The 22,123-nt window shown below is 35.5% G+C and overlaps 1 protein-coding gene across 4 annotated transcripts in view; it reads left to right on the top strand.

The window, feature by feature from the left end:
• Window positions 1-22,123, top strand: part of LOC115211965 (NADPH:adrenodoxin oxidoreductase, mitochondrial) — a 177,487-nt gene that overhangs the window by 149,623 nt on the left and 5,741 nt on the right. For all 4 annotated transcript variants that reach the window (XM_036502963.1, XM_029780732.2, XM_036502964.1 and 1 more), the window contains 8 exons: window positions 370-492; window positions 2,283-2,327; window positions 7,178-7,246; window positions 7,905-8,006; window positions 12,114-12,306; window positions 16,432-16,625; window positions 18,473-18,538; window positions 21,002-21,110. In XM_036502963.1, coding sequence (XP_036358856.1) covers window positions 370-492; window positions 2,283-2,327; window positions 7,178-7,246; window positions 7,905-8,006; window positions 12,114-12,306; window positions 16,432-16,625; window positions 18,473-18,538; window positions 21,002-21,110 — 901 coding nt within the window. The remainder of the gene's footprint in view (window positions 1-369; window positions 493-2,282; window positions 2,328-7,177; window positions 7,247-7,904; window positions 8,007-12,113; window positions 12,307-16,431; window positions 16,626-18,472; window positions 18,539-21,001; window positions 21,111-22,123) is intronic.

Here is a 22,123-nt window from a genome sequence, read left to right on the forward strand (position 1 = left end):
TTTATGTTCAAACTGACCAGATCCAGGCTCTCACACCTACCCTACAATGCTATTATACATTAAGTAATTACACCATCAAGATCTTGAAGATATGAGATAATGTATGATTAATTCAAATCAATGTGAATCAATAAGCATTACGTTTGATAGAATAATCTGAACACTAAAGGGTTAAATTCCATCAAAGCAATTAAGATGATTCAAGTTGATCCTCATAAAAGTATGTGCAAAAAATATAATCATAAATAAACAAATATAAAGCCTTAAATAAAATTTTACTATAAAATTTATTTTATGAGAAAACTCTTTTGTTTTGCAAAATTATATAATGATTTACATATTTACTCTTATTTTATTTTCGTTTACCAGAATGTTATTAATACTTTCACAAAGACCGCCAGTCATGATCGCTGTACGTTCATTGGTAATGTGACAGTCGGGAGAGATGTCACCATCAAGCAACTGAGGGAATCCTACACTGCTGTTGTTTTGGTAAGGTATCCACTAAAGTAATGTATGTGTGTACACACACATGCACGCACGAATGCACACACACACACACACACACACTCTCTCTCTCTCATCAAAGATAATGTCCTTTTCATATGTTCAGTATTTCCTGAGTATTCTTATTTCTTTACTGCCCACAAGGAGCTACACACAGAGGGTACAAACAAGGACAGACAAAAGGATTAAGTCGATTATATCGACCCCAGTGTGTAACTGGTACTTATTTGATCAACCCCAAAAGGATGAAAGGCAAAGTCAACCTCAGCGGAATTTGAACTCAGAACGTAGCGGCAGACAAAATACCGTTAAGCGTTTCGCCCAGCGTGCTAATGTTTCTACCAGTTCGCCACCGTCTGAGTATTCTACCACTGAGTAGAATACATGCAAACCACAATAACCTCTACTCTTCTGGAACTGCCATCTGTGTCAGTTTGCACCTATATGTACCTGACACAGTTACTTGTTATCTTTTCCTCATTGCTTCTATTTGTCTTCATTCAGATTCCATACAACACACTTCCTCTGATCTTTCCCAAAACTTTCTGCTTCTCCCATTCTTTCAAGCTGAAAATCAGCTGTCTTAGTTCCAAGAGGTCCTGAGATGGGAACTCCTTCCGCACCACCTCAGGTTGATTACTAGCTCTGTGATTGTGTTTGCCTCCTCACCACTTGACAACTGGTGCTGGTTTGTTTACACCCCCATAACTTAGCAGTTCAGCAAAAGACACTGATAGAATAAGGACCAGCACACATTTCCCTTACTATCCTCTGGAGCAACACTTTTTCCATTATGTCTGCTAGTGCCATGAGAAATGTTTCCATATTGTGAGAGGCAAGATTCTCCATTAATAGAATCTTCATTTAACTAAACTTAGTCCTCTTTGTTTCTTAAACTCTGATGCATCCATATTTTTATAACTGTAAATCGTTCACTTTTAAATCAGAATTTGGAACAAATAGATCTTTTAAAATCCTTTCCAATATGTTTATTATTAATTTCAAGAGAAAATCCTGATTTATGCAACAATGTAGAGGTTCCAAAATTGGCTCTTTTCTTCTGGAATATGTACAAATGTCATAATTACCCATAAAGTTAACACATAAGTACCAAACTTTAAAATAAGCACTGGGATTGATTTATTTGATTAAACCCTTAGAGGTGGTACCCCAGCATGGCCATGGTCCTATAACTGAAACAAAGAAAAGATAAAAGAAAAGACATGTATGCCTGTTTTGTGATACAAACAGGATAAATTGAACTCAATATGCAAAAAACATATTTCTTTATGTTATTGTAATACAACGTAAGTGACTCAAGAGCCTATAGTATTGTTTATGGCAATCGTCATACATATGATGGACTTCTACACAGCTTCTATGAACCAAATTCCAGTCACAAGACTTTGGTCAGCTTGGGGCTACAGTATGAGTCACATGTGCAAACTGTTAACTTCTCAACTACACAACTGTGTTGGATTAGACTTCAATAGTTTTGTTTTGGGGAAATTTCTTTTTTAACCACTTCATGCTTAACTTAACACTTACCACTGAACCATAAAATAGCAACTCAGTCTGTTATCAGTTTGAAGCACTTCCTCAATATCAGTCTGTGTCTCCTACTTAGGTTACGATTTTTAAACTCATTGATGAGAGAACTGAATAAACAATAAATCATTTCTTTATTTTTTATATATATCTTATATTTTTAGATATTCATATATTTTATATTTAGTTGTTTATTACGTTTCTGGACATTTTTTTTCTATTTCCAGGCATATGGAGCAGATTCTGAACGGAAACTAAATGTTCCAGGGGAGGTAATCTAGTTTTTCTTTTTTTTTATTGTACGATTTGTTTTACTATTTATATTTTACAACCGAATCACTTATAAATAATTAAAGATAGAATTTTGAAATTATTAATTCCATTTTGATTGATTAATTTCTTAATTAAGAGGTTGAGGAAGTTAATGCAAAAATGTATATGAACTTGTGAAATTGTTTCCGTTTAAAACACAAAACGAGAACCACACGCGAAGTAAGCAGATATGTTTATTTTGTAAGATAACGAACCTTACAAGAGTACTCTTGTTTACTTTACTCTCATTCTAAAATGAATAAAATAACTGGTTGAAAGCTATTTTAGCATATAATACGAATACATGTATGTATTTCATCACCATCATTTAATTTCTGTTTTCCACGCTGGCATGGGTTGGATAGTTTATCAGGATCCATTGAGTCACAGAGCTGCATCATACTCTATATCAGTTTTGGCATGGTTTCTATGGCTGGATGCCCTTCTTAATGCTAACCAATTCACAGTGGTAACTGGATGCCTTTTTTATGTCACTAACATTAGTGTAGTTGCCAAGTAATTTGAAAAACAGGAAAGAACAAGGAGATGGAAATGGTGGGGGATGAGGAAGAAGCCCACTTGATGAAGTGGTGGGGTGGGGAGTATTTGAGAAAGTGGAAAAGTTATTTTATGCCAGGATCAAGCAGAGACAAGCAGAAGTAGAGGTGTCTTACTAAAGGGATAATACATAACTACCCTGTATTTATATAAGGGTAGATGGGAGTATCTGGGAAAAAGTATGATGGTTGTGATAGGTTGCCAGAGCAAAAAATTCAAGAAGCAAGAAATTATATCTATGTATGCAAAAACATGTTTATAGGAAGAAATTTTCTCCTTTTCCAAAGATCTGAAATGAAATTTTCCTTAAAAAATTTAGAAAATATCCATTAAGTTTCCTCTCTCATTTTCAGCAATTTTGTAAAGGATAGCGTATGTATTTGTTTATGTATGCTACATAAGAAAACTTTCTTTTGACTATCATTGCCATCTCTCTTTACTTGACATAATGCTGCTTTCTGTCCCTTCTTTTACACTTTTTCTCACATGTCGTAGTGCACCTGAGTACTGTATACAGTAAGATTATCGTCATTATTTTAAATAATAATAATAATAATAATGAGCATTATTATTATTATTATTATTATTATTATTATTATTATTATTATTATTATTATTATTTTGGTTTAGTTCAGGTTCGGTCTCATTCCTGGTAGGATTTATGTGGGTAGTGGGTTACTACCTGTAAACCGTGGGTATCTATAAGTTTTCAGCTGTCTTTCAAGTGCTTAGAACCCTCCTGATAATCCTTGTTGTCCCTAACAGACAAACTTTCTGTAGGAACTATACCAGGCATTCTATTTCAATCTCCTTCAGCCATTTGTCTGTATCTTTGCTTACTGTTCACAATACACCAATTATTAGAGGTGTGATCTTTATTGTTCTAATGCTCCAAATTCTTCCTATTTCAAATTTTAAGGGATTGTATTTTTTTTTTTTTTTGTCCTCTTTCTCTACAATCCTGGACATGATGGGTTGATCAGTAAGCAACTTCGCTTTTTCCTATCTTTAATTGTTATGTCTGGTCTATTATTTTCTAACTTCTTGTCCGTTATTATTATTATTATTATTATTATTATTATGATTATGATTATTATATATGTTTGGCTTTTGCTTTGTATTTGTACAAGTTGACTCCAGTCTCACCCAGAGACCTCAAGAGATAACGAATTAGAAGTTGAAGTTGGTGTTATGACTAGGGTGCCATATTTTTGATTTTGCACATGTTCTAGAGAATGTCTGTCAAAACAAGAAAATTAGAAGTTCGTTTTAAAAGTAATTCGATTATTAGATGATAGTATGGTCTTGAGATGACCATAAAAGGTGTTTGTTATTATGTACATTTAAAAGTACTTTTGACAATGTTTACAAATTAAAATGTTTTGGGGATTAGATAGACAATGTCTTTTGTAGGATATAAGCAATTCCCATGAACACTATTTTTAAAAAAAATCTTCCATTTTTGGATTTTCTGGTATCAGAGATAGGTAGCAATCAGCCCCTTTTGCTATCATTCCTAGGGTACCTATGACAACAGGCATGGCTTTAGTCTTGAGGTTCCACATTTTGCCAGTTCTATTTCAAGGTCTTTATATTTGCTCAGTTTTTGGTAGATCTTCACAGATACATTTATGTCAATTGAGACAGTTGTATCAATGAGGAAGCATGATTTATGTCTGAAATCCTTCAATATAATGTCTGACCTATTTCTATCTATCTTTCTAAGCACTGGAGGTGGTTTGTGTTCCCACCAGTTTTTATCATGAGACAGGTCCATTATTTTAGTATCATTATTATTATTATTATTTGGGTTGTGCTATTTAATTTAAGGCAGTGCACTGGCAGAATTGCTACCATGATGGACAAAATGCTTAGTGGCATTTCTTTTGACTTTGTTCTGTATTCAAATGCTGCCAGGGTCAGTTGAGGAAATAAGTACCCGTTGCATAATAGGGTCTATGTAATCAACTAGCTCCCTCCCCCAAAATTTCAGGCCTTGTGTCTATTTTAGAAAGGATCATTATCATCATCACCATCATCATTATTATTCAATATTTGATAGCTTCAGGCAAATTTCTACTGCAGCACCTGCTATATCTCTGTGTTGCTGACTTGTGTGCAGTATTGAGTGGTCTTGTTTTTCTTGCTGTTGGAGGAGTACAGACTCTACCTGTTACTGTACTGCAATCTGTTATGGAGTTTAGCATGTGTCTTTTGTTGTGTTAGTGTTTATATTGTGTGTTGTGTGTGTAATGTGAGTCATGTTCTTTGTTGGGTACCTAACCTGTAGCATACATGTTGTGGAGATTGTTTACTTTATTGGGTATTTATTGTATAGTGTGTGTCTTGTGTTGTGGATTATTTTATTTAGGTTGTGCTGTTGAATTGATAGTGTCTTGTCTAGGATGTTCGCTGTTCCTAGTAGACTCACTTTTTGGATAGTGTATAGTGTTGTGGGTCCAAGTATATCTTTTACATTTTTGTTCTTCCCTTCTTTTTTTATCATACCTTATACTCCATATGTTACTGGTTTTGTTTTTACCTTCATACCCCACATTTTGAGTATTTCCATTTTGAAATCTTTGTACTTTGACAGTTTCTCCACTTCTTTTTGGGCAATATTTTGTTCAAAAGGAACTTCAATGCTTATCAGTAAGGAGGTGTTTAGCTTCCAATCCTTGATTATTATGTCTGGGAATTAACTTTGATTTTTTTTGTCAGCTTGAACATGCATATCCCAGATAATTTTGACCTGACCATTGTCATGTACCTTCTTTGGCACATGTTTATACCATTTTTATGTTGTAGGGTTGCCATATTACCCAGTGAATATAACTACTCACTTGGTTGTATTTGTATGTATATTCAAATTTATCTAGGACTAGACAGTCAGAGATGATGTGGTCAACTGTCTCTTTGTGTTGGTTGTATTAGGTGTTAGGGCCGATTTTCATTATTTTGCTTTTATAGTTGTTTGTGGTCAGGCATTGTTCTCGTACAGTGAGAATCAGTCCTTCCATTTCTGCTGTTAATCCAGGGCTTTTTGAGCCACTGTTGGCTTTCATTTATTATTATCTTGTGCATGTAAGCGAAAGCAGGGTATTGTGATCACTCATCTTTGTTTGCGTGTTTGCAAAATTACCGGAAAACAGCTGAATGGATTTTCACCATCTTTGACATACTCGTTGGGCGAGTGGCTTGATATGATGAACATTTGCTTTGATTATCTCTAAAAAAAAATTTTTTTTTTTAATGGGACTTACAAATTTCTCTATAAGCAAGTGGTCATATTATTTTGCTTGCTTTCTTTTTCATATGAACCGACCCTTATCTGCTTGTGTATGGATCATGGTGTACCTATGTGCATAGATACGTGTGCGTACATGCATACATACACAAATACATACATAGATATGTGACTCTGTGTGCATGTGTGTTTGTGTGTGTGCACTGATGGATTTGAGGGTTTCGTTTATTTATGAGTTGATTTCTTAATTTCACCAAAGTATAAATACCTGTAATGATGATACTTAAAAAAAATTAATTCAGTTCAATTAAAAAGTATGGTTAAGCAATGCATTTGTAAGCCACACTATAATTTGTGAAAAAATTTATCTACATGCAGGGCCAATGCCTTTTTTTTCATTGTTATTATTATCAATAAGGCAGTGAGCTGGCAGAATCATTAGCATGCTGAGCAAAATGCTTGACAGTATTTTGTCCATCTTCACATTCTAAGTTCAAATTCTACCGAGGTTGACTTTGCCTTCATTCTTTTGAGGACAATAAACTAAGTACTAGTGAGACACTGGAGTTGATGTAATCAACTAGTCTCCTCCTAACTGCTAAGTTACAGGGATGTAAACAAACCAAGACCAGTTGCCAAATGGTGATAGGAGACAAATACAAAGACATCTATGATGGTGTTTGGTTTTATGCAGTTGAGCAATGCAAGCAGACCAGGAAAACCCTCACCATCAAGTCCCCAACTATCACTACCAATCCCTGTCCACATTGCTAGAGAAACTTCCTGAAACTGTTGCCAACACACCCACAAAGCCCAACCCCTACTCTAACCCTAACCCCAATGCTAAACCCAGGATGACTAGGAGGTACTCATCTCTCCAACAGACAAACATAATCTGTCTAAGTATACAGTACCACGTTGTTGCATATATTTTCTGTTTATTTTATATTTAAATCAAAAGTCTTTTGTGCAAATAATGTTTAATAAACTTTTTTACCAATGTAGGAACTGCCAAATGTACTCTCAGCTCGGCGTTTTGTTGGCTGGTATAATGGTTTGCCTGAAAACAAAGATGTAAGTACAATATACATACTTAGATTTTTATTTATCAACCATTATAGTCTAGTTAAGATAGAAAACAAACTCATAACAGTTGTTTTGTGTTTATGCATCTGTGTGTGTGTGTGTGTGTGTGTGCATGCACACATTTAAGTTGTTGTTTAATTCCAGGTAAACATTGAGTTATCAGAGCTATAATCAAAGGCATTCCAGCATTGGGTGTATGATTAAGAAGCTCCCAGTGCAATCAGCTGATTCTAGGTTTGACTCCACTGCATTACATATTCAGCCAATGTCTTTCAATGTTGGTATGGGTTAGCCAATTCTTTGTGAGTGGTATTTTGTTGATTGAAATGATACAGAAGCTCATTGTGTCTATTTCTAGTAACCCTTTCTGGGTTTCACAGTTTAAAAAAAAAGTTTCATTTTTTTGTATATCTAAAACTAATGTAGTTTAATGTGTTCTTCCTGTTTTAAGGCAGTTGTGTTTGAGAAGAGGGAAGTTAACTGTTATCTATAAAAGGTCAAAGTAATCATGCCGAGGTTCCCCCATTTGGTTTGTGTGCAATTTTATGTCTTTCTATCTATGCCTATGTGAGAGACTAGATATTTGTGTGTCACCCATGTACCATTCATATGTAACAACAATTCTAAGTTCTGTTATTATTTGCAGTTACCAGTTGACCTTAATGTCGAAAGTGTTGCTGTCATAGGGCATGGCAATGTCGCTTTAGATATTGCAAGGATTCTCTTGACCCCAATAGATCTGTTGAAAGTAAGTCTTGTTTTATGCTGCTTTTTTATCTTTTAGTAGTGAGAAAAGGTAGTACCTATGGCCCTGAGACTTGTGAGAAAGAGAAGAGAAAGCATCTTCACATCCTTTCTTTTTTTTCTAATGGGAGGTTTTGCTACTTTTTTGAGCAAATCAGGTGATCATATAAAGACCTTTTTTGCACCTTTAACTGTTTAACATTTAAACTGGCCATATCCATCCAAAATATTCTGTTTTATGTTCAAATCAGCCAGATCTGACATTTCACACCTACCTTACAATGTCATGCTAAAAATAAACTATCACATCATTGAAATATCAAAGCTGTGAGGTAATGCATATTAAAATCAAAACAATGTGAACAACTAAGCATTATATTTGACAGGATAATCTGAATGTTAAAGAGTTAAAGACATCTACAGCTCACCTGTTTACAGATTCGTTCATGTTTCTGGGCAACTGATTTTTTTTCTTTTTCTTTTTCCTCCCCACCACTTTTTTATGCATTTAAACTGAGAAGAAAGGAGCAGAGTTGGTAAGTTTTTCAGGCATCCATAGACTGAAGGATACAGTCAATTGATAAAGTTAATTCAGTTAATGTTCAGTTTGAGTGTTTTTGAAGGTCAGTGGTTAAGAGTAAAATAAAAATAAGATGGAAATTCCTGAGGATGTACTTCTATAGGAGAAGGTTTGACAAAAGTGTCTTGTGTAGGATATCTAGAAGATGATACGTAGTAAAGGTGACTGAGGTATAAAAAGCAGTTACTTGGGCACTGAGATAAAGAAGGCATACAGGGGTCCTGAACTATTTTTTTATCTATATGGGCCCCCTGGATTACAATTTTATTCTGGTGGACCCCCATAGCCATTTAATGTTTAAAAACTAGTTTTATATAAATTTCTTTCAAAAGTCCTATTTTGTTTTTTACACAAAAGTCCTATTTTGTTTTAACTTGTGTAGGTTGAACTATGTAAAATGTTAGAGAAAGAAACCTAGTTGTTTCTTGCAATACATACTAATACATACATCTAAAGCAAAGTTTTTTCAGGGGCCCTTAAAATACTATTGTGGATCTCCAATTTACTATTTTGTTGCATGCACCCTGCAAAATTTTATATTGGCCATTAGGAACCATATGGACCTCAGTTGAAAACAACTGGTCTACAAGTTGAAACATTGCAGAAGTGATAAAGGTACAAGAGGTTAATGAGATCCATAAGTAGAAGTGGTATATAGTTTGGATGGAATTGGTTTGCAGTCTGCGAGCTCAAAGAAGCAAAGACCATTATTGTAACAATAAAATAGACATTTAGAGGAAAAGGCACAGTTTGACAATAAACATGTTATTGATTGCTGTTGCTAAATGAAAGTTTTTCTGTCAGGTACCAAACCATTTTTTTTATAGATGTAAGAGAGAATGAAACATTAAAAAGATGTTGCTGGTGTCTTATTTAAGTTAAGGAACTCCTCTGTCGTCTATTTAATACAGCTGAGCAGGGGTTTCTTTCCAAGGTGCAATCCTAGTCAAGAATTTTTTGAAGAAAATCAGTGATTGCCCATGTATGTAATTCTACTTTTTCTCCATGTCGCCGGTGATGACCAAGTAAAAAGCAAGACCAATATGGTTTTAGGTGCAGGTGTGGCTGTGTGGTAAGAAGTTTGCTTTCCAGCCACATGGTTCCAGGTTCAGTCTCATTGGTCATGTATCTTCCACTATTGCACCGAGTTGGCCAAAGGCTTGCGAGTGGATTTAGTAGGTGGAAACTGAAAGAAGCCCATTGTGTGTATATATATATATATATATATATATATATATATAGTGTTGAGTATATTCCTGGTAGTACACTGATAAAGCACTTGCTGAGTCACTATCAGAACTAGAGGAAATGTTTCAGGTGTGGAAGCAAGGATTAGAATTGAAGGGCCTTAGAGTCAACCTAGCTAAAACCAAAGTTTTAATAAGTAGGCAGGCAGACAAACCACAAATGCCTTCAGGTAGATGGCTCTGCTCGATCTGTAGAAAAGGCATAGGTAGAAACTCCATAAGATGTACCTAGTGTAAGCTATGGACACATAAGAGGTGCAGCAATATCAAAGAAAGTCTAGCTGGGAAGATAGTTTTTGTATGTGGCAAATGCTCAGGTGCTATAAACACAGAAAATGTGTAGAGAACAGCTTCTGTTACATTCCAGGGAGAAAAACTAGAAGTAGTTGATAGCTTCTGTTACCTAGGGGACCAAGTCAGTAGCAGGGGTGGATGCTCTGAAAATGTAGCTGCTAGAATAAGAATAGCCTGGGCAAAGTTCAGAGAGCTCCTACCTCTGCTGGTGACAAAGGGCCTCTCACTCAGAGTCAAAGATAGACTGTATGACACATGTGTGCAAATAGCCATGCTACATGGCAGTGAAACATGGGCCGTGATTGCTGAGGACATGCATAAGCTTGCAAGGAATGAAGCCAGTATACTCCGCTGGATGTGTAATGTCAGTGTGCATACACGACAGAATGTAAGCGCCCTGAGAGAAATGTGGGATTTAAGAAGCATCAGATGTGGTGTGCGAGACAACTGCATTGGTATGAGCATGTGTTGTAAATGAATGAGGACAGCTGTGTGAAAAAGTGTCACACCCTAGCAGTTGATGGAACCTGTGGATGAAGTAGACCCAGGAAAACCTGGGATGAGGTGGTGAAGCATGACCTTTGAACATTGGGCCATTACACCCCACGTTCGGATGTGCTTTTAACATTCCACTGGGCCAAGTGCCAATCAGGCAGTACTGTCATTGGCCACATCAGCAATTTTGATTTTGATTTTAATTTCACTTGCCTCAATAGGTCTTCACAAGCAAGGTTTATTGTCCAATGAATGAGGGTTATTCATAAATGGGCTGGTTACACCCACTGGCATAGGCCATGGGCTATGGTCTCACTTGGCTTGTTGGGTCTTCTCAAGCACAGCATATTTCCAAAGCCTCGGTAACTAGTCACTGCCTCGGTAAGGCCCATTTGACCCATGCAAACCTAGAAAAGTAGGCATTAAAATGATGATGATAATGAAGACAAAGCTGATCTCCTGTAAGTTTGCAAGTATGTTTATGATTAACATTATTTCTGATAAAATGAAAGGCCAGTCAAGTGTTAAAATTATTATTATTGACTAATCTCTTGTCTAAAATTTCTGGACTTGTGTTTATATGAGGAATTATTCTTTTCAATTTCAAGAATAGTAGGTTAGCAGAAATAGGAGAAAATCTTTAACAGTATTTAGTTTCATATGTCTGAGTTTGAATATCCATATACCAATTAGATATAAATAAAATAAAATAAACGCTCCCTTTTTAAAGCCTAGCCAGGCTCATGGGCCTGGTTTCAATGGCATATGTGTTCCCCAGCTAGACAGGATGCCAGTCCATTGCAACATTACTCACTTTTGCCAGCTGAGTGGACTGGAGCAATGTGAAATGAAGTGTTTTGCTCAAGAACACAATGCGTCGCCAGGTCCAGGAATCAAAACCACAATCTTACGATCATGATGCTGACACCCTAACCACTAAGCCACACACCTCCACACCAGTTAGATATGCTTTACATAAATCTTGGAGTTCATAAAATGTGTATTAGTAAGATGTGGTGACAGTTGATCTTCTGACCAAACAAAGGTCACTATGTTTCCTTTTTTTTTTTTTCTTGTTGCTTTTTTATCTGCTGAAACTGTCTGTTGTTGCAGCTTTTGATAGAAGTGTCACCACTTTTTGGTGATAAGGTGAAATTTGAATTTAAAATACTCAGATCCAGAACAGATACAACACATCCACATGATGCACTGATCCAGAAGTACACTGATCCACTCATCCTGGGCTAGTATTTTTTTTTATCAACCCTAAAAGGGTGAAAAGTAAAGTTGACCATGGCAGGATTTGAATTCAGAACATAGAGAGTTGAAGTAAATACCACAAAACATTCTATCTAACACTACTGACTCTGTCTATGTATCTCCTATTATCATGAATAAACTCTCATACAAGTAAGATACTGAGGGTTTATTTACACATATATACAATTATTGGCTCTGTACTTTAATTCAAAGATATCATTATTTTCAATTTCAGAAAACTGACATTGCAGAACATGCATTATCAGTGTTGGCCACAAGCCAAGTGAAGCATGTTCACTTAGTCGGTCGTCGTGGTCCTTTACATGTGGCCTTTACTATTAAAGAACTGCGAGAAATGATTCATTTACCAGAAGCCCGCCCTGTGATGGGAAAAGACGACTTCATATCGTTAGACAGTTTCTTGGAAGGTTTGTTTGTTTTCTGTTTTTCTACTGGAACAAGAATTACAATTTATATAGTGAAGAATACTGAATTCTTGGCTCATTGTTCCAATATGTGGGTGTACTAGGTTGCTCTCATTGAGGTTTATTATAGTTAGACCAGACAGGGCTATTTATAATACAATTCCACTTTTGTATAGTTTACTTGTATTCTCTATTTAAAAAGATGTTACAGAAATGTAATATGAGAGAAGATTAACTTTTCTCTCTCAAACAGGCATACATTTATGTAAATATATACATAAATAGGCACAGGTGTGACTTTTCAACCACATTGTTCTGGGTTCAGTCTCACTGCATGGTACCTTACTACAGTCTTGGGCTGACCAAAGCCTTGTGAGTGGATTTGGTAGATAGAAACTGAAAAAAAGCCTTATATATATATATATATATATATATATATATATATATAATATATATATATATATAAATATATATATATATATATATGTAGGTATGTATGTATGTATCTGTGTGTGTGTGTGGCACTGTCTGTGTTTGTCCCCCTCCACTGCTTGACAACTAGTGGTGGTGTGTTTATATCCCCATCACTTAGTAGTTTGGCAAAAGAAACTGATAAAAACTTTAAAAAATAAGTTCTAGGGTCGGTCTGCTCAACTAAAACCTTTGAAGGTGGTGCCCCAGCATGGCTGCAGTCAAATGACTGAAAAGAGTAAGGGCTATATATATATATGTGTGTGTGTGTATATATATATATATTATATATATATATATATATATATATATAGCCATGCCACATTACATGGCAGTGAAACATGGGCTGCGACTGATGAGGACATGCGTAAGCTCGCAAGGAATGAAGCCAGTATGCTCTGATGGATGCGTAATGTCAGTGTGCATACTTGACAGAGTTTAAGTACCTTGAGAGAAAAGTTGGACTTAAGAAGCATCAGATGTAGTTTGCAAAAGAGACGACTGCACTGGTATGGTCATGTGGTGAGAATGGATGAGGATAGCTGTGTGAAAAAGTACCACACCCTAGCAGTTGAGGGAACCTGTGGAAGAGGTAGACCCAGGAAGACCTGGGATGAGGTGGTGAAGCATGTCCTTCAAACATTAGACCTCACCAAGGCAATGACTAGTGACTGGGACCTTTCAATATATGCAGTGCATGAGAAGACCTGGCAAGCCTATTTTGGTTATGATATCATTTCTGGAATTCTTAAATTTTACTTTCATACAACATAACAATATTGTTTGTAAACATTCCCCCATAGTGCCCCAATAAAATTTCCTCTGTATTAACTTAGGTTTCTTAGTGTCTTGCCCCTTTAACAGGTAATTAGCATCATGATTTAAAGCCTACTCAGCCTCTTTTTATAGACAGTTACTTATATCCAACTGACTACTCTTAATGTCTTATTTCCTCCCTGGGGAAAAAGGGATACATATTATATTTATGACCATACCTAGCCTTGAGCTGTCAACTCACTCTTGTCCTTTATTTAAAATAGACACAGTCTTCTAGTCTCAGATTTAGTGGTTGATAAAGAGATAAATGAATTAGAAATGAATTACAACCCTATGACCCCACTATGATCCATGCGATTCTTAGAAGTTGTAGTTTATTCCTAGCTACAATAGTGAAAACATGAATTTCTTACTCTGTTAAAATATTTAAGAAAAGTCATATTAATGTGTCCTACTTGTTAAAATTCCATTTATTTATTTGTGCAACTGAAGATAGCACTACATGTAAATTGATGTAATGATTGTTCAATTAAATGGAACCGTTTAAACCAGTCGTACTGCATTACTACTTGATATCCTGTTGCTTCTTTTGATATATATATATGACGTGTATGTGTATATAAGGTGAACTGACAGAGCTGTTAGAGAAGAGTGTTGGGTAAAATGTGTTGTGGTATTTCTTCACTCTGAGTTCGAACCCTTCTGAAGTCAGCTTTTCTACCCATCATTCTTAAGGAGCTGACAAACTAAGTACTGGTATGAATTCTTCTTCTCTCACTCTTTCTGTCTCTTAAAATTGGCAACATTCCAATGTGAGAAGAGACATGATGTAACCACTCATAGTGTCCCTGTATTAGATGATTTTTTTGTTTTTGTCCTTTGTTTTGTTTGGAACAAGCATTATCAGCACCATTATCATGATTGTCCTTTCAGAGTCAATGAAATAAGTATCAGTTGAACACTGGGGTTGGTGTAATCGACTTGCCTCTCCCCCGAAATTGCTGGCCTTGTGTCAAAATTCGAAATCAATATTTAGTTTGTATTTTAATATTCATAATCTTAGTTAATCTCCTTGGATTATAGAAAAAAACCAGCTGTTTTTTTTAATAAATTATTAGCTTTTTGTATTTTTAGTTTATTTCAGTTGACTCATAGAAAAGTTATGATAGCTAGCTGAATGAAGTTTTAGTCTCATATGTGGTTATTTTTTATGTTGAGAACATTGTAAATAATCAATCTCACATGAAGGCAGCAATTGACAGAATTAACATGATGGACAAAATACTTAGCAGCATTTCATCCAACTTTACTATCTGAGTTTAAATGCTGCCAAGGTCAACTTTGCCTTTCATCCTTTTGGTGTCAGTGAAATAAATATCAGTTGTTCACTGGGGCTGATGAAATCGACTTACTTGTTCCCCACAAAACCAGGCTCTGTGCCTATAAAAGGATTTATTACACACATGATCAACATCTTTATAAGTGAATTATCAGTTAATCTAATTTCTTAACAGCTCTCCATGTTTTTTATTACATGGCTTCATAACCACATGGTTTGGGGTTTGATCTCATTGCATTGACATCTTGAAAACTGTTTTCTATTATTATGGGTCAGAGGGTGACAAGATAAGCTACTTGCATCAACTTGCTATAAAAGCAGGTAATAATTTTATCTTGTCTTTATTCTTAGTGCAAGTTTTGAAGAGTGCAGTTTGATTTTAACAGTTATTTTTTTTCAAAGCTATAATGGAAGTGAAAAAGGAGCATGTTTAGCATATTTTGCTTTATGAGTTCAATAAAAGCAACAGCACAATGGAAAGAGCAGGGAATATCAATGCAGTATATGGTGGATCGGACAATAAGCATAAACCAGTGTGAAAACGAGCCTCATCCTGGAAGATCTGTAGAGCTCAATGAGGACGTCCTGTAAACCCTGGTGGAACAAAATCCCATTGTAACTGTTGAGGAACTAGCAGAGAAGCTTGGATTTGGTCATTCAACCTGTCATTCAAGTCAGCACTAGAAGAAAAACGGCCATCTTTGGTTTCAAGATGAAAGGTGTTCTTCCATCAGGATAATGCTTGGCCACATATAGCGAGTATGACATTCCAAAGGCTGGAGCAGTTTGAATAAGAAATGATGCCCACCCAGCATATTCACCAAACATTGCTCCATCTAATTATTATTTATTCCATAGTCTTCAAAATCATTTGGATGGAAAAAATATGAATTCTGTAGACAAGGTCAGAACAGTACTGGAGGAGTATTTTTCGTCATGGACAAGTCAATATTGGAAGAGGGGCCTTGCAAGTCTACCAGATAGATGGAAGAGCATTGTAGAAAATGAAGGAGGGTATATTTTAGATTAAAAAATAACTTAGTTTATCTTAATTTTGAAAAATAAAAGAAATATATAAAAAAAATACTGCATTATTTATGGGATGATCCAATAATTGATAGATTGTGAAATTTGCTCAACAGAAACTGAATGGAAGCCCATTGAATGCATTTTGCAAATTTGCTCATTTTTTTCAAAATAAAGAAAAATATCTTGGGTTTTAGTTTCATCTGTGTGAAAAATAAAGTAATAAAAGTAAAAAAAGACATATAGTGTGTAAGAAAAGGGTATTGGAAAGATTATACTCAAAAGTTTTATATCTATTTTTATGTTATCATAAGTAGAATTATTGTCATTCACATTTTTGGACATTTCTAAATCTTCAGAGCAATTGTTTAAGAGCAGAATTTTTTTTTTAATTCAATAGAGTGAAGATATTTAACTTGTCCAGATGTTGACAAGTTACAAAAGAAAATGTATAATCGTATTTAAAATATGACTTTTTCCCCCTCTGATAGATATAGCTTCTCTGCTCATTTCAGCTCTACCTCGCCCTCGTCGTCGTCTCACTGAACTGCTTTATAAGACAGCTATTACACCAAGTGAGAAAGACTTGAAAATGTGGAAAGATGCAATTCGCAAATGGTTTTTACACTTTCAGAGAAGTCCAAGGGAGATAATTAGTGATGCGTCATCAAAAGTAACTGCTGTAAGATTAACAGTCAACCAACTAGAGGTAGGAATCTCAAATGTTAAAATTAGAGAAAAAAAAAGTCGCTGAAATACTATAGCTTCAACTATACGTACACAGTTCTCCCATCAAGGTTTATTTGTTTTTCAGCCCATTGAATTCGATCAAATAGGCAGCATGAGTCAACCGAATTAAGTACATATATAACAAGCCATAAAAAAAATGGGTACTTTTTGGTTATCTCACCTCCATTAAAAAATTGGGTTATCTCCCCCAACTAAAAAAATTGTTTAACTATCAATTTAACGGGAAAAAATGAAAAATTAATAAACATGAAAATAATTTTTTTATAAACAAATCATACACAACTGAAAAAATAAATAAACAGGAAAACCGAAAAAATTAAACATCTTATTGAATCTAATAGCATTTTTATAACAAATCATGCCTTGCCTATTGAGGAGGCCAAAAGTCAACAATGTGTTGAAGTATTGAATCAAAAGGATCTAACCCTTTTAATCCAATCTTTTGTTGCCACATAAACTCAACATTTTAGTGGAGAGATTGGCAATTTTTTAATGGGGTTGAGATAACCAAAAAGTATCAAAAATTGTGGCCATATTGCGGATTTCCAAGATATACCCCCACCCCACCCCCAGATCATCACAGATCCTCCTCTATGTTTAACAGGTGGAAGAATGCAGTCGGGGTCAAATGCTTCTTTTGGCTGTATATTCAGCCGGTGGTCGGAAATAAGGTAAAGGATGACTTGTCTGAAAAACTAACATTCTTCCACTGCTCTAGGGACCAATTCTGTAGGTTTTTACTCCACTCTAAATGCTTTGCAACATTTGTTTTTGAAAGCAGTGGTTTTCTGATTGCAGCCCACCCATGAAATCTGGCTTTGTGCAGCACCCAGTGAACAGTTTTTGTGGAAACGGGATTCTCGAGGTGGTCATTAAGCTCTGCAGTAATTTTGGTAGTTGTATTTTTGTGATCCTTTTTAACAATTTGCATAAGAGTCCAATGGTCCTTATCTGAAAGTTTTGATTTTCTTCTGGTCATTACTTTCGAGACAGTACTTCTTGATACACCAAACATTTCGGTTGGTTTCATTACGCTAGCAGCTGCCATACGAGCACCAACAATTTGACCTCTTTGAAAGTCCGATAGATCTGTCATTTTAATGAATTTTAATTACGTTTTTCTGATGATATCTGAAAAGAAACAGCAATTTTAACAAAACATATTAAGCAACACTAATAATAAATGAAAAAACATAAAAATAAACAAGCTTTTGATGGGTTTATAGATATTTCAAAATTATGATATTGTGATACTAGGTGTTTCCATTATTTTGTCCAACCCTTGTGTGTATATATATATATATATATATATATACCCACTACACTCTTGGAGTGGTTGGCGTTAGGAAGGGCATCCAGCTGTAGAAACACTGCCAGATCTGACTGGCTGGTGCAGCCTTCGGGCTCCCCAGACCCCAGTTGAACCGTCCAACCCATGCTAGCATGGAAAGCGGACGTTAAATGATGATGATGATATATTGCACCATCACCTTCCATAATGACTGATTTTTGTATTCCATCATAATCTTCAATAAACTGCTTATGTTAAATATTAGAATGGTTTCTAAATCTTAAAATAATAGAATAGAGTTTAAGTGTATTTAGCAATTTAGTAGTTAATAACGCATTTGGTACAAAAATATTAAAAAGATCTGGAAATTTGAAAAATTGAATTTTGTAAATATTGGTTCAAAGAAAAAAACCTCTAAATAGATATAGGAATATATTAATATACACATAAATTTTTCTGTATTGAATTTTGATATTATTATTGATAAGTATTGCTTACCATTTCTATTCTCATAGGGTGAAGACCCATTAAACCAGAAAGCAGTTCCTACTAATGAAACAGTCGACTTACCATGTGGATTGGTATGTATTTTACTATTTTTCTATTATCATTGTCATCATCATTTAATTTATCTTTTCCATGCTGGCATGGGTTGAGCAGTTTGTCTAGGGACCTCATTGTTGATCAGTAAGGCCAGGGTCATCACCATGCTCCTTTGTCTGTTCAGGCATGGTTTCTACCGGTGGATGCTTCCTAATGCCAACCACTGCACAGAATGTACTGGGTTCTTTTTATGTGGTACTATCACCTATGCTTTCTATGAGGCATCAGCAGTGACATCAATTCTGCTGTGGCAGACGGGTCTCCTTGACTACAGCAATGCACCAGATATTTAGGTCCTTTGTATTTCTTTGTGATGGAGTGGGTAACATGTTTTAAGATTATAGTGAAGTGTTACTTGTGGAACTCTTTGAAAAAGTTCATGATTTATTAGATCTGAAAATGGTGAGGCTCATAGATGAGAGAATGTGTGCTTGAAATAAATGAAATTGTATTGTATTGTAGACACAGACAACTTATGTCACCATGAAAAGTAAATATTAAACAAGAACAACAGTGGTGGCAGCAGTAGTGATGCTGATGTCTATCCCAAAATCAGTTAAAAGGAACTAATCATTCTTAGGTAATTAGTTTAACTGTTCTAATTATCATAAAGTAATTTAGTCTTACAGAACAAGAGCATACAAAGCTGATAAATAGAGCCAGGTTAGTAGTGAAATGTAGACCCTATATGAATGTGTTTTAATAATGAGTGCAAAATATATATTATTTATATGTGGGTTATATATATATATGTGTGTGCGTGTGCATGTAGAGTACCTTATATACTCAGAACTAATGAAATAGAATAAATGATTTATAAACATTGACCTCCTGGAATCTGTTCAGAGACGTGCAACCAAACGCATACCCTCCATCAGACACCTACCATATTCTGAGCGCCTTGTTTCCCTGGGCATGGATTCACTGAAGCTCCGGCGTCTGGCGACGGACTTGGTAAACACCCACAAGGTTATCAACCACCTCACCAACAACAACACTGAACACCTTTTTGATCTCCATGTGTCTAACACACGTGGACATGCCTACAAAGTCAGAAAACAACACAGCTCCCATGACTTTCGGAAACATTTTTTCACGCTCAGAGTTGCTGAAGCATGGAATAAACTGCCTGCGTCAGTTGTTGACTGCCATGACACTGCATCCTTTAAGGCCCTCATGCTTTCCAAAATCCGTCGAAACTACACCTGATTATATATACACTTTTGATGAGTTGTAGTGCACCTGAGCACTGTACACAATGTTTATTATTATTATTATTATAACAAAGGTAATTTCAAAATCATAGGCTCATGCCAACTGACCCACACAGTATTCTGTTCTGGCTTGATCATGATGTATATAGTTTAACTGAATGAATTATGATTATAAAGTAGTTTAATAGGTACAAACATGGCTGTGTGACAAGAAATTTGGTTCCCAATTACATGGTTCCAGTCTCAGTCCCCTTGCATGGCACCTTGGGCAAGTGTCTTCAATTATAGCCTTGGGATGACCAAAGCTTTGTGAATGGATTTCGTAGACAGAAACTGAAAGAAGGCCATCGTATATATATATATATATATATATATATATATATATATATATATATATATATATATATATAGATAGATAGATAGATATAGATATACACACATCTATATATATATATTGTGTGTGTTTGTGTGTGTATCTACATGTGCATGTGTGTCTTTGGGTTTGAGTTTGTCCTCCTCCACTGCTTGACAACCAGTGTTGGTGTTTTTACATCCCCGTAACTTAGCAGTTTGGCAAAAACTGACAGATAGAATAAGTGCTAGGTTTAAAATAATAATAATAATAATGACTAGAATCTATTCATTTGACTAAAATGCTTCAAGGCAGTGCCTCAGCATGGCCATAGTATTGTGAGTGAAACAACTAAACCATAAAAGATAACAGAACTGATTATTATTATAAAAAGGTTAGTTCTCTAGTTTACTGTTTCTGTCGTTTCATTGCCTTTAACCCTTTAACATTCAGACTTCTTTGTCAAATGTAATGCTTCTTTATTCACATTGTTTTGAATTAATAACACATTATCTTGAAGTCATGTGATTAAGAAGTGCATTTCTTAATCATACAGCTATATTTACACCCTAAATCTACTTGCTTCAGTTTGCTTGATAGAATTTCTCTCCACACAATTTTCAGTGGAATGATTCACATTAGGAAGGACATCAAACTATATGTTCCAACATATAAACCACTCATGAAAAAACGTATGCACAACAGTACCAGAAAATCCTCCTAAAGCTTCTCAAGTTGGGTCTTGTTCATTACTGATGGTTGTGTTACCTGGTAATTTTGTTGTTTCAAACATTTTCTGTTATCTGTTTTCTGAGATATTCATAAATGTTATCACCTATCAATGCTTTTTTCTCTTTTTTTTGTATATTTAACAGGTGCTCAGCAGCATTGGTTACCAGAGTATTCCAATAGATTCACATTTACCATTTGATGCAGTTAAAGGAATAATGCCAAATGACAAGGGCAGAGTCACTGGTGCCGATGGTATGTCATACTTGCTGCTGTAACCACTACCACCACCACCACCTTCTTCTTCTTCTTCTTCTTCTTCTTCTTCTTCTTCTTCTTCTTCTTCTTTATTGTTGTTATTATTATTATTATTATTATCATCATCATCATCATCATTATTATTATTATCATTATTATTATCATTATTGAGTGAGAAAGAAGTGCATGCCATCAAATATATGAAGTCCAATACACCCATCATAACTACCTGTCTGATAAGAGTACACCAAGCATATGCATCACAACCATATGTGCGCAACATGGCGACCTTGTATCAAGATAAACAGAGCTTGACCTTGCAGATGGGGCCCAGTTAGAATTTTCTTCAAGACATGTTGATGTATGCTATGTATGTATGCTACGTACAAGAAGTAAGGTGGAGAGGAGCTTCGGCCAGAGTCCTCACAGGCAAAGCACATAGGTATAAACTCTTCTGGGAAGGTAACAGTGATGGAGTGAGGGTCATGGGCATTTTTCTTGTGAAGAAATGGGTGCATAAGGTTATAAAGGTAGTCAGGGTATGCTTAAACTCAGGCTAATCTTGCAGAATAGTATAGTTACAATTATCTCTGCCTACACTCCACAAATGGGCTTGCCAAATGAACAGAAGTATCACTTTTATGATATTCTTCTGCAGGCTACCTCAAAGACGAGTGACAATGATCTCATTTTTGTGGCTGGAGATTTTAATGGGCATGTTGGACAGCAACCTGGTATCTTCCATGGTGTACATGGAATTGGTTCCCAAAACAAAGAGGGAACTAGGCTCCTGGAGTTCTGTGATACAAATAACCTATTGATCTGCAACACCAACTTCAGGAAGCCGGCCAGCCACCTGATGACCTATTAATCAGGTGACTCTGCTAGCCAGATTGATTTCATTCTCACTAGACATTGGGATGCATGGTTGCTCTTAAATATAAAGACCCTCCCTGGTGAAGAATGTACCCTCCAGCATAGACCAGTTATTAGTGACTTTAGACTCAAGG

Source organism: Octopus sinensis, linkage group LG5, assembly GCF_006345805.1.
Source record: "Octopus sinensis linkage group LG5, ASM634580v1, whole genome shotgun sequence".
In the NCBI taxonomy this organism is placed as follows: Eukaryota; Metazoa; Mollusca; class Cephalopoda; order Octopoda; family Octopodidae; genus Octopus; species Octopus sinensis.